General features: G+C 44.9%; 1 protein-coding gene across 2 annotated transcripts in view; it reads right to left on the bottom strand.

Annotated features, from left to right (window-relative positions):
- The window catches only part of PTPN11 (protein tyrosine phosphatase non-receptor type 11), a 581,214-nt gene that overhangs the window by 240,915 nt on the left and 327,137 nt on the right, over positions 1 to 13,162 (bottom strand). For both annotated transcript variants that reach the window (XM_078667419.1, XM_078667418.1), the window contains exon 6: positions 3,698 to 3,811. In XM_078667419.1, coding sequence (XP_078523545.1) covers positions 3,698 to 3,811 — 114 coding nt within the window. The remainder of the gene's footprint in view (positions 1 to 3,697; positions 3,812 to 13,162) is intronic.

Consider the following 13,162-nt stretch of genomic DNA (forward strand, 5'->3'; position numbering starts at 1 on the left):
TCCTTTGGACACCCAACCTACCTATCTGTTGAAGGCTCTCACACAACCTAGTTTAAATGTCATAACAGTCTCTGTGACTATGGCAAAATAATGTCAATGATGTAAAATAAAATTAACAGAGGTGAGTGAGGTGAATGGTTCTTTAGGAGCAGTTTTTAAATCTGGGAGGGCTACTCCTGAACAGAGGGGGAGTGCTCTCCAGCCGTCAGCTATGACACAGTGTCTGCCAAATGGTATTACTTTTCAGGGTATCTAACCAACATTTGTAGCCTTCAGTGATTAGGAAGAGACAGCTGAAGGCTAGAATCGGTTTAATCAATCAATCAAGTCATATCTGTATAGCGCGGCTAATACCCTAGAGAGTATCCAGGCACTATGCTGCAGGTATCAGTTGAAGAGCAAGGTTTTGAGTCCCGTCCTGAAGAGGGTCAGCGAGGGTGGGGTGGGGTGGGAGAGGGTGTTGCAAGCCTTGCTGTTGAGGCGGGAGAAAGAGTGTCCTCCAGAGTGGCAGTGGAAGATACATATTGTCCATGCAAGTGGGAGTGTTAGGGAGGGGAGAATTCTGGTTGGTTGGTGGAAGAGCAGGCGGTGATTCATGTAGACTGTTCCTTGGTTGTGATGGGCTTTGTAGGCATTGATCAGAAGCTTGAAATGGCATCTCTTCTAGACGGACAGCCAGTGGAGCTCCTTTAAGTGCTGGGTGGAGTGTGTCCTCTTGGGCAGGTTGAGGATCTGTCTGGGTGCTGCGTTCTGGATTGTCTGTAGTCTTTGCATGAGTTCTGTAGTGGTGCCTGCATAGAGTGTGTTGCTGTAGTTTAGGCAGCTGGTGATGATTGCCTGTGTCACAGCGTCCTTGTGCTGATGGGGAGCCATCTGAAGACTTTGCTTAGCATGCAGATTGTGTGGAAGCAATTGTAATCCTGGGATTTCATGGAGAATTCTCTGCTCATGATGATGCCAAGGTTGCGGGCATGGTCTTTCGGCATGAGGTTTGGTCCGAGCTCTGTCGGCCACCAGGAGTCAATCAAGAGGGCAGTGTGTAATCGAAGATCAGAACGTCTGTTTTGTCCATGTTGGAGTTTTAGGCAGTTGACTTTCATCCGGGCCGCGACGTTCTTCATACAGTTGTGGAAGTTAGTCTTCGTCGAGGTGTGGTCTCTGAGAGAGAGCGGACAAGCTGTTAATTGGAAGCATGGTGGATGATGTTAATGTTGTGCGATCTGACGATGTCTGCGAGTGGTGTCATGTAGATGCTGAAGAGGGTTGGACTGAGGGATGAGTCTTGGGGTGTGCCGCAGATGGTGTGCTTGGGTTGCGCGGTGAAGGGAGGGAGGCAGACTCTCTGTGTGCGTCCAATGAGAAAGGATGCTATCCATCTGGCATTGTCGATCGATGAGTGTGTGGTGGGAGACGGTGTCGAAAGCTGTGGAGAGTTCCAGGAGGATAAGGACGGCTAATTCTCTTCTGTTGAGTAGGGCGCAGATGTGGCTTGATGTCACTTGTTTTGGCAAGCCGGGCTGTCTTGGTGCTGTGGTTGACTCTGAAACCTGATTGGGACGGGCGCAGCAGGTTATTTCTCTCCAGATGATAGGTGAGTTGGAGGTTGATGGCCTTCTCCAGGACTTTCCCAAGGAACGGTAGAAGGGAGATGTAACGGTATTTCTGGAGCTTGCTGGTGTCTACCTAAGGTTTCTTGAGGAGGGGCCTAACCACAGAGTGTTTACTGCATCAGGGAAGGCGCCTGAGATTATGGAGGTGTTGAGGATAGTGGTAAGCTGGTGGGTGATCTCGTCTCTTCCAAGGGTGAAGAGTCGATGGGGGCATGAGTCGGTGGGTGCTCCTGAGTGGATTGCGTTAATCAGAGTAGTTGTGATTGGTGTGCTGAGTTGTTCCCATGCAGTGAGCAGGTGGTTGGTGGTTGTGTCGATGGGTTGCTGAAAAGGTAGGGGGGTTGGGGATTGAAGTTTTTTATAAATGGTTGCTATCTTGTTGTGGAAGTGGTCGGCGAGGGCATCACAGAGATCCTGAGAAGAGGGGATCGAGTTTTCTGTGGCTGCCGGGCATGTGAACTCTCTTACAATGGTGAAGAGTTCCTTGGTTTGGGTGGCGCTGGTCTCGATCTGGTGGGTCAGGGCCTCCTTTTTTGGTTTAACCAAAAGAACGTATAGATGCCGGGACAACCTCACTGTTTTGAAAGTGTTGGAGAAGAGCATGATACAAATACTGAAGTATTTTTACAGGCGAGGGACTATTCGTGAAGAAAGAGACAGTTAGGTGAAGAAAACAAGGGGATGTAGGGTTTGAGGATTTGTGTGTATGTGTGTGGGAGGGGAAGGTCTGGTAGTGGATGTGGTGCCCATAATCACCAGTTGGGAACCATTCATGAAATTTGGCGATCAGCACCATATTGGTTGCATGATATTGGCATTACCCAGTTTTATATCCAATAGCAACAATGTATGACCGTGACCGAAAATGTTTTTGCATTGCAAAATCACCTGCTCCATCTTTATAAACCAAATTATTTTAACAATGTTAAAACGCCATATTTAAAAGCTCCAAAGGGCTTTCTAAATCTTTTGTTTTTAGTGTCTTTTCCCACAGGTCCCTCTTCTTTCCCAGTTATTAATTTAGGAATGAGTTGGGACTAAATACTGCTGAGTCTGACACCAGAGACACTAACTCAGTTGAATAGATGCCACCAGGAGCACTCAGATAAGAAGCCTTACACAAAGCATGTTGCTCCCAGCCTCCTTCTTATAGCTTTCAATCATTTCAATCAAAGGCTATTTTAAAGGGAGTTAGGAATTACTAAATTAAAGCCTCCTACAGAGAGCTCATAACCCTACTAAGATAAAGCTCCAGATTTTTCCAAAACATTGTTCATGTCATACACCTACCAAACCAACGGTGATGCTCCTGCCGAAATTCATGCCCAGATGTAGAAAAGTATCCTCAACTCAACAATAAAACCAGGGTTTTGAGACTCAGTGACAGTTAAATCCCTGCTTCCTAACTTGATGATTTGGGTTCAGTTCGAAACCTGGTCTGGAGGGGCCAGAAATTCAGGTGATCGGCTCAATGATAAACTAGGACTGACCTCAAATGTAAGTAATAATAACGCCTTACCACTTGCAGCTATACAATCTGAGATGAACCTTCAATTTTTGCATAGCCATGTAAAAAAATCTGGGACCTATGCCTGTTCTATAAGTAATACCTAAATTCACTTCAACATCTTATCAGAATACTGCAGCTAGCTCTGGTACCACAACATAATCGTGTTCACATGTATTAACTGATCTGCAGTGCCTATTCTGGCTCCCAGTTAGACAGTAAATAAAGTTGAAAGTTCTCAGGGTTATGTACAAGGCGATTGAGACCCATTTTCTAAACCAGTAAAATTGTCCTACCTCAAGCACCTCCTTATGGACAATGATTCCCGTTTGTTTGAGGTTGTAATCCAACTACCCTCTCTTCCTTGGACAGCTGAAAACATGGCTACTCTCCAGCCATGCAAAAGCAAACAGTTCTTTTCCTGCTAGTAGCCTAGTTTCTGTCATATAAAGCATGTACCAGTAGAGGGGTGCTATATACATAAATACATTTAGTAACTTTTATAGAAGCTCACAAAGCAGTCATCAGAATATATTTAAGACAGTAAGATACATGTTTTAAAAAATGGCAGCTGACTTACCTCAAATTCTTCCCAAAAGCCTTGCTTCACCTTATCTGTTGTCTCTGCTAGCTTGCTTAATTCTTTCACACGGCTTTCAATTTCAGCAGCATTGATACGTGTTGTGTTCAGTGGCTAGTGGAAATAGACAATAAAAACTATTAAGTGAAAAAATAACAATAATAAAGGAGAGTTTAGTTCTCCTTCCCACAGGATTCGATTACTTCCAGTAATAAGAGAAACGTAATGGCGTCATGTATAAAAAGAAGTTTGAAAACAAATTTATATCAGCAATCCTACATGTAATAATATCAGAAATAAAACAAAAGTGGCAACATTAAATAGCAAATTATCTGGATATCTATCTTCTGCTAGTTGCTTCGAAAAATATTCTTCCTTTAAATAGTTTCAAATATGTTTGAGGTTTACCACAAAAGTTTGTAAAATTGTTCATAGCTGGTGGGACCATGTTACAACTTTCGTTGTAGCAGTATTGGCGGTCCAGAGAGCTTCTAATATTTTGTATTTGACAAGAATTGCCTTGTGAAGAAGATACAAAATTTCAGGAATCACCTGGTATTGCCAATACAAGCGCACGCAAGACTGAAGCAAGTGACCACTGCCACTAAATAATTAACATTGACAGCATACATTTTGAAAGACATTTAACTTAGCAGCATAATGGAATTTTACAAGAAATTAAAATTCACGAGATACAGATCTCACAACCCCATAAAATGATAAATAACTTACTTGTAATACTTTTTCTCCATCTTGGGAAATTTAATTAAATCCCTGAATAAAAACATGTCCCCACTTGCAAGACAATGGAAACACATTTCAGAGAAAAGAACTCCATAAAACAATAAAAAAACGTAGTAACATCGCCTATCTAAAGTTAACTTTATCTGACGTTTTAACTACAACTACAATTAGAATTTAAATAGAAAGTTACCCATCAACTTAATTTAAGAAGTTCCTCATATATTTCCTTTTAAAAGAAAGCTGCTGAAAATTTGACTACATTGACAAGTGCATTAAAAAGGAATTTCACAGAGTGATAATAAGAGAGCTAGTAGCTCCGGAATCCAAGAATACACTGGAGTAACCATTGTAGAACCAGGCAGTGGCAAAGCCAATAGGTTTCACCTATATATGCACGATCTATTGGCTTTGTCATGTTATTTATTTTTAGACATGTTGCACAGTAGCATAAGCTGCTGGGCAACATGGCTTACATTAAAGGAGGGGAAAAAGCGTTATAATGCTGCCAGCATTGACGGTTCCTAGAACTTTTTTCTTCTTTACTTTAAGCCATGTTTCACAGCATCATAGGCTGCTGTGAAAAATGTCTCAAAAAGTCTGATAGCCAGAAACATAAAGGATGTGCGAGGGAGGAGAGAGCTGCAACAGACAGCGGGAGGGAGAAGGAACACAAAGGAGGGGTAGGGTAGGAAGATGAACTGAAGCAGCCATGCTCGAAGGGAGCCAAGACCTGCCTTTCATCGGCCGTCGCTCAGTACCGGCGTTATCATACGCCGATGACGCTGTGATCATGGCAAGAATACCTTTGCAGCTCCAGCGCCTCTTAGATAAATACCGTAGTTTCATGGCAAGTCTGGACCTCATTGTGAATATTAGGAAAACTTTTGTGATGCACGTGGGTAACAGACTAAAAAAGACAAAAGCGATTTTTATTGAAAATATCAAGTTGGAGTCCACAAATTCGTATCCCTATTTAGGAATTATTTAGGAATTTTATTTGATAACAAGGCATCGTGGACTAACGCTATAAATGCTAGAAAATTATTATTCTTGAGGGCTACTACAGCTCTAGTAGCTTTTGCGCAGAAGCTTGGGAAGAGGTCCCCCCCAGAAATGATAAAAATTTACCAAGCAAAATACATTAGTGTAGCCACTTACGGCGCTGGGGTGTGGGGCCATGTCAATGTAGAGGAATTACAAAAAACAGAGAACAGTTGTTTGCGATATTTATTGGCAGTTCCGCAAAGCTCCTCAACCTTCAGCTGTAACTTAGAATTAGGACTAGAATTTATAACTGACATCATTAAAATTCAACCCATTCTCTTGTGCCATCGTGTTTGGACATCGGAACACTGTGACTTGTCACGACACCTTATAAACGATTGTCTTAATCTAGCCTTAATGTATAAGATCAGCTGGTTAGCTTACGTTAAGAATTTTCTGGAAGACTTAGACCTAGTAAGATTTTTTAACCATCCGACTACCATTTCTGAAATCGCGAGGAAAGATTTAGGAAAGCTCCGCTTATCCCATCTAGGGCAGCTACGACTTTCGAAAGAGGTCAACAAAAGTTCAGTTCCACATATCATAGCTATTCAGACCACGTTTGCAGTCCAACCATATTCAACGTATAATCTGAATATGTATGAGAAATTTTTGCTGACCCGCTTTAGATTTAACATCTATTATCGTTTAATTACTTTCCCTAATCAGAATGACTGGTCCAAGAATCTTTCCGTGTGTCCCTGTGACGAATCCTCTCCACAATCTTTAATTCATACAGTCCTATTTTGAGATTTTATGACTATCCTCGCAGGAGATGGATTGTACCTATATTAAGGGTAATGGGATTACGATGTTGTCGTCCAGCATTTCTATCGCTCCAATTATTGGAAAATGAATTATATGCCAAGTCCATAGCTTGTTTTTTGAAGGCCTGTGTTAGATATCGTTCAAATCTGGTTTAACTTTCTATGCATTAGTTCTTCAACTTGAATTATTTTGTTCTATTTTCCCCTAGTAGATAATTGTTAGAATTCCGATTTACTTAGATGCATTTGCACTTTTAACCTGAAACATTTTGTAACATATTGCCTTGGTTTTTTTTTTATTAATGAATCCGCAAATCATAGAATGTATTGATTGTATTTATTGTCCATATGTTTTTATTTGTACTTTTATGGTTTCCTAAAAATTATGGAAACCGAATAAAGGAACTTTTGATTTGATTAGAGTGCGAAGCAAAAGGTTTTTTTTTTAAGTACTTGACAGAGCGTGTGGCCAGTGGTAGGAGACTGGCTGCTCAATGGCTGGGAAAAACACAGAAGCAGGAGACACTTTCAGCTGACAGACAAGAATCAAAGAAACAAGAGTTACGTGGAAGCCAACCAAGGCAAGTCATGCTAAAGGGCGGGCTCTAAGCCCGCTTTAAGCTTCTTTTTGGTTAACAAAAGTTTTGACAGTCACAGTCAAAACCTAAAAATTGGCCACTCAGCTAATTTTGAGAGATCAACTGAAGAAAATGTATTGATTCCTATTTCATTATCAACATAGAATAGTGTAAACAGATTCTAAAAACAAAAACAAACAAAAATAAAACAGGTCAAAGACTTAGAAGTAGGACCACAGATTGCAGCAACCCTTGACATAAAATTAGGACTATTTAGCAGCTGTCATAGAGATAGAAAAGGGACAACAATGACCACCACCTCCACAGGTCTTTTATCAGCTGCTACTTAGTTCCATTTCAACAGACTCTGCCATAAACATTTGTTTTAGTTTGTGACCACATTTGCCTTGACACTCCAAGTAGATGTTTTTATTGAATAAGTCAATGTGCTATAGTCCTCAAAATCAGGTACTGCTGGAGTAGCAAATCAGAGACTGTAAAGGGGTGAAGAGGAAGGACAAGGAGACAACCCTGTGATGTCATGGTTGGCAAAGGGTGCGTAATCTCACTGTGCACCTTCTTACAATTTGGTGAGGTGGTTGGGTATCTGTTGTATTTTTAAATGATAATTTAAATTATTTACGTCTATTGTGCAAATAGTTTGTGATAAAAGCGATGTGGAGCTGCTGATAGAGGGATGGCGAGCAATGGCCCCTTTTCAGTTGTACCCAGCACGAGTCTCACACAAATGGAAGCTGAATCAGCTCTCGAACACCACAAGTGTCAATGTCACATAGCCTGGTAAGGCTGACACCAGTTTCATATGAGGTTCATATGTGGTTCTTTTTGTATAGCTGAGCTGAGTGCAGAATCGTCATTTGCAGCTGGAGGAGCCTCAGTGGCGCATACAACCTTAAAGTAAGCCGACTTTAGGCTCTTTGTTAAAACAAAGGATACTCTGCAAAGAGCAGAGTTGCTTTGATCTATTCATCTAGCCAATGGGATCCACTCCCTGGGTGTGCGCATGTTCCTAGGTGTGGTTGCATTTTGGGGGGTGAGTATCACCATGATTTTCTGACCTCTGATAGCTAAGTAAAGTAGATAAAGACAGCAATGCAATGTTAAAAAGTAAAGCAGATGTTTTTGTTTAAAGTAAATGTAGAATGTGAGAAGTTGCCGATATTTGTCTCTGGAAAAGATGGCAGCCTAGGGACCTGATTCAACTCCGACTTGTGCCCAAGAATGTTTAAACAAGCGGACGGTATTTTTTGAAGAGAGTGGAAACACAACACAGGACAAACAACAAAGAGAAAAATTACCACAACCATTTAAATACTCATGTAGCGAGTCTTGTGCTGGCTTGGAGGGCAAGTCCTGTGTGGTTGCTGATGGCAGGTGCGGCCGGGGTGGTAGATCGACTAACGCATTTTGCCTGACACAGGATCAGTGGGTGCCATGGCCTCCGCCATAAAAAGGCTGGGAAGCCAGCTGATGTTGAAGTGGTTGTCAGTAGGGGGTACCCTTGCCAGAGCCACAGAAAGCTTGAAAAAGCTGGTGTGGCGAGGCAGACAACCCCAAGGAGCATGCTGTGGCCTGGCTGTGTTTTAAACTCGTCTGAGCAGAGTCGGTTTTATACCCAAAAAGGCAGGTCCCTTTAAAGTGTATGTACATGAGGTCCGACTGGACATCTCTGGAAAAAAGAGTAGATCTCATCCAGGCGCGGTGACAGAGAGCTCCGCTACTCAGTGCCTGCCGGGCGCCACAAATAAAGGGTGGTGGGGCCAGAGGGGAGGAGTTAGAAATATAGCCCATGGATTGGCCTGAGCGGGCTGAAAATACACTTTGCTCAGACCAGGGAGTCTGTGGGGGTTTCTCCAGCTCAGCTGTCGAATGCAGCAGGGCTGGAGAAAACCTAAGTGCGCATGTGTGGAGAATGTGGCTCAGGGGTTAGAGGCAGCAGACCCGGAAGCTGGGATCGGTCCTGGACCAGGGTTCAATTCCCCGCCTCGGCGGGGTCTTGGGCTAAAAATTCCACGGACTCGATAATTCTCGCCCCGGTGCCTCCTCGACTCACGGATTCACACTCTGCGACTCTGGGCAATAGCTTGCTTAATCTCCACAACGGCCCCTCGCGGCGGGATGCCTGACTTTCACCTTGTGGATACCCTGCTATCTCACAGGGGAATACCAGGAAGGGTTCCCTAAGCAAGCGCCGGGAAACCCACTGCGGGTAGCTGTGCGCTATATAAGCTCAACAACTACATGTGTGTTTTGGTCGGCCTGCGATGGCAGGCCAAACACACATGAGAAGATAGGGAGAGGAGTGCACACAGCACTCCTCGTCCCCCCTCAAATGCCTAGGCCCGCCCCTCAATACAGCGAAGGCTAAGAGCGGCAATGACAGGCAGCGAGGCGACGCTCCTCCGCCACTGCAGAGGATCCACCTCTGCCGCCTCTGCCAATGGCTCACCCTAAGGAATCCTAGCATCAAGGCCACAACAGGCGGTAAATTTGGAGGCGTCATGGCCAACTTGTATGGCTTGGGTAAATACAGGATAAAGTCTTCCGGGACCATCAAGAAGATTTAAGCTAGGGCTTGAGTTCCAGAAAGAGCGTGGGAATGGCGGCAAAAACTGAATGGAGTGAGCCAGACTTGTGGAAGAATACACTCTCATCCCAAATATTTCTACCCTTTAAAGACTCCGAGTCCTCGGGAGTACTTTGGAAGGCATTCGGGGGAAGGATGTTGCATATAAAAAGATGGTCACTGGGGCCAGGATTATGAGGCTGCACAATCTGTCGATTCAACGGAGGTCCAGAGTAAGGTTTGAATCAGACCCCTACAAGAATGTTAGTGAGGGCCATATTAGAGGACAACAGGGGGTCAGTATTTGTCTGCCTGGGTTGAAGTACTTTGGTCAGCATGCTAGTTTTGACCTCCAAGGTGGAGAACTGGAGGTCAAGAACATCAGTCACCCTCGGCATAAACACTGCGAAGGAGACACTTTCCTCAATGGCAGGGCCTGAAGGTGAGACTTTTCCAGTTTCAGGGGATGTGTTGAGGTCACTGGTATCTTAGAGGTCCTCATATCAATTTTCTTCACAGTAAAGAAGTCCAAAGTCATCTCCCGATTCACATTCCTTATCAGAGCCTGTCCAAATAATGAATTTAGAAATGAGCCCTGCTCTGGGGAGTGGCTAAGGGGAAGCATGCAAAGCCTTTGGTTCAATAGACACAGATCACGGCCCGGTCAAAGTCAGGAAGGATGGCACCACCTCCGTGTCAGAGAGCACAATGGGTTGTGCCTCCTCCTCTGGCGTCAATGGTGTTGAAATCGTCATTAGGGTTACCGGTGCAGAGCTGGAGGTGAGGTCGGCAAAAGTACCATTAGAGGCCAGGTGATGGGTTTATAGGGTTCAACTGGCACTGAGGGCAAACCCGATGGCGCTACCCCCAGATGGAGGATCTCTTTACTCCATGGGGCCATCAGGCACTCCATAGGGCGTGAGAAGGGATCCAAAGATAGCCTTGTGGAACTCTTCATAGGCATAACAGGGGCCCCTGCTGCTCCTGGGGGGGCCAAAGATCCAGAGGCCCCCCTCAGCACAGAACCCTTGCCTGTGAGCTCCTGGCTGAATCTGGAGGGGAGCCCTTAAGTTTTGTTATGCCAATTGAACTCTTGGATCCGTCTGTGTGGCAGATGGCCCTGGAAGCTTGGGTTGTACTGAGACAGGTCGCGGGATTGGCTCAGAATTTCGGGAGCGAAATCGAGACATAGCCACAAACTTATGCCTTCTCAGGTGTACGAGAGTAGTCGTTTGGATTTTTTATGTTTTTTCTTGGACTTACCCGAGGATTTGGAATATGATGACTATCAACCTAAGGAACACCTTCTGGAAAGGGAATGTGACAGCGGCTGACGTTTGGACTTGGACCAGTCGAGACGCAGAGTGCTCCGATGCTTGCCAATGTAGAGCTTTGCCTCACGGTCCCGAATGGCCTTCGGATTCATCATCGCACAATCACTGCATGTCTCAGAACCGCGAACTGACCCGAGGCACCACAGGCAAACCCGATGGGAATCTGTCACCAACATTTGCTTGCGACAGTCTCTACATCGCCTTGGGAGATTACAATTCCATTGCACACTGGATTTTACATTTTGAGGTAACAGATCTCGAAATGAGAGGTAGCAATGGATCTTGTGGCGCAGAAAGAAAGGAACGAATAGTTTCTTACCTGTCGGTGTAGTTTTGCAGCTTGAAGATCTTTCTGGATTCACTATGCTGTGCATATTCCGCAATCTGGTGGTTGGGTCCGGATTCGTAGTCTTTTTTCTCTTTTTTTTTTGTCATAGCCCAGGTGGGCGTCGACGTCCCACCATTTGGTGTACCTTCGGTGACGTCGGCGTGCTTCCGGCGGAAGCTACCACCCTTGGGCGCCATCTTCGGATTCTTTTTTCTGTCTCTTTTTCCTTTTCTGTCTTTGTAGTGAATCCATGGCTTTGTTTGTTAATCGTTTTTTCAACGTAATTCTTTTCACGTATCTTTTCACGTATCTTTTCACGTATCTTCTAAGTTTCAACTTTCTTTCCTTCTATGTGTTTCCACCTTCTTCTCCAGCTTCATCTTTCTGGCGGAGGCGGGTGGGTTCGCTAGTGAATCCAGAAAGATCTTCGAGCTGCAAAACTACACCGACAGGTAAGAAACTATTCGTTTTGCAGCGTGAATCTTTCTGGATTCACTATGCTGTGCATAGATTTTGTAGCGGTTTTCCTCACTTTTGTGGCGGTTGGGTGGAAGATGAGCGTTGGTTGTTGAATATATGTTGAAGCACTTTCTGTCCTACTTGTGCTTCTTTGTTCATCTGTACATCCACGCAATAGTGCTTAGTGAAAGTGTGCACTGAAGCCCATGTTGCCGCCAGGCATATGTCCTGGATTGGTGTGTTGGCCAGAAAGGCAATTGTTGCTCCTTTCTTCCTGGTGGAGTGGGCCTGTGCCCCTCCAGTTAGCTCCTGGCCAGCTTGTTTGTGGCAGAATTGTATTGTCTGTGCGATCCATCGTGGTATGGTGTTTTTAGTCACTGGTTTGCCCATGTAACTGTTTGCGAAGGATACGAAGAACTGTTTTGTTTTCCTGTGTTCCTTTGTTCTCTCAATGTAGTGCATCACAGCCCTTCTAGCGTCTAGGGTGTGGAGTGACCTCTCTGCGCTTGTAGTGGGATTTTGGAAGAAGCTAGGTATCTGAATACTCTGATTCATGTGGAACCTTGACACCACCTTTGGCATGAAGTGTGGGTCTGTTCTCATCACGACCCTGTCACTGTGTATCTGGATGTAGGGTTCTTGCAGTGTGAGTGCCTGCAGTTCGCTCACACTCCGTAGCGAGGTGATTGCTACCAGAAAGGCTGTCTTCATTGTTAACATTTGCAGTGATGCTTTGTGGATGGGTTCGAAAGGTGCTTTCATGAGCTCCGTCAGTACCACATTTAGGTTCCATGCCGGTGGCGGCCTTCTTTTTGGCGGTGCTATTCTTTTAGCTCCTTCCAGGAATCTTTTTACGACTTGGGATGTGAAAAAGCTTCTCCCTGTTTCTCCTCTTGTGTATGCCACAATCGCTGCCAGATGCACCCTCAGCGAGGATGAGCTTAGCTTAGCCTTAATTAGGTGCGTGATGTACCTTAGCACCGTGGATTCCTTGGTCAGTTTCCTTTGGAGCTGTTTCTTGCCACACCATTGAGTGAATCTTTTCCATTTTTCCCTATAGCACTTGCGTGTGCTGGGCCTTCTTGCCTCTCGTAGCACCCGCAGGGTGCTCTCTGGTAGTTTTAGGTGTGCGAATTCTAAGTCCTCAGGAGCCAGGCTGAGAGGTTGAGGCTCTCTAGCTCTGGGTGTAGGATTTCTCCGTTTTCCATGGAGAGTAGGTCTCTTCTTTTTGATAACTTGTGTGGTGGCCCCTGCGCCATCTCCATTATCTGAGAAAACCAGGTCTGTCTGGCCCATTGTGGTGCCACAAGGATGAGCGTCATGTAGCTCTTCATGCATTTGTTGAGAACCCTCGGGATCAGTGGTATCGGGGGAAAAGCGTAGGCAAATGTTTTCGACCAGCTTATCCATAGGGCATTCCCCTGGGGCAGTGCCTCTGGTTGCCTGGATGCAAAGTACTGGCATTTTGCATTCTGGTGTGTTGCAAATAGGTCTATTGTCGGCGTGCCCAATTTCCTGAATAGTCTCTCTGTTTCCTGAGTATTGAGTTCCCCCTCGTGGGACGCTGAAGACTGCCTGCTGAGCCAATCTGCTTCTACATTGTCCTTCCCTGGCAGGTGTATGG

The sequence above is a fragment of the Lissotriton helveticus genome, chromosome 11, assembly GCF_964261635.1.
Source record: "Lissotriton helveticus chromosome 11, aLisHel1.1, whole genome shotgun sequence".
Classification (NCBI taxonomy): Eukaryota; Metazoa; Chordata; class Amphibia; order Caudata; family Salamandridae; genus Lissotriton; species Lissotriton helveticus.